The 254-nt window shown below is 46.5% G+C and overlaps 1 protein-coding gene across 1 annotated transcript in view; it reads right to left on the bottom strand.

The window, feature by feature from the left end:
* SLC45A1 (solute carrier family 45 member 1) overlaps window positions 1-254 on the bottom strand; it is a 13,799-nt gene that overhangs the window by 5,783 nt on the left and 7,762 nt on the right. Inside the window, 1 exon segment of the mRNA XM_005427459.3 lies at window positions 1-10. This exon segment is cut by the window's left edge and continues 152 nt beyond it. Within this exon segment, the coding sequence (XP_005427516.1) occupies window positions 1-10 (10 nt within the window).

Genomic DNA, 254 nt, shown 5'->3' with positions numbered 1-254 from the left:
ACCATGAGAACTGCCAGGTCAACAGCACAGCAAGGGAAGCACAAACATCCTTCAAGCAGATGGATGCAATATTGCACACCTATCTGATCATCTGAAAGTTAAACTCTGCTGCTGGAGTATGTTGACTTGGAGATTAAGAAGTGTATTAGAGTGGAACAAGTGACAATGGCAGCGCTGCACTGTAGCTTTCAGTGTGCTTGAACCAGCTCCTTCCCTTCACTAGGGGACTTGGTAACCACATTCAGATGCACAGG

The sequence above is a fragment of the Geospiza fortis genome, unplaced genomic scaffold (assembly GCF_000277835.1).
Source record: "Geospiza fortis unplaced genomic scaffold, GeoFor_1.0 scaffold132, whole genome shotgun sequence".
In the NCBI taxonomy this organism is placed as follows: domain Eukaryota; kingdom Metazoa; phylum Chordata; class Aves; order Passeriformes; family Thraupidae; genus Geospiza; species Geospiza fortis.
This window is presented reverse-complemented; position numbering and strand designations above follow the sequence as displayed.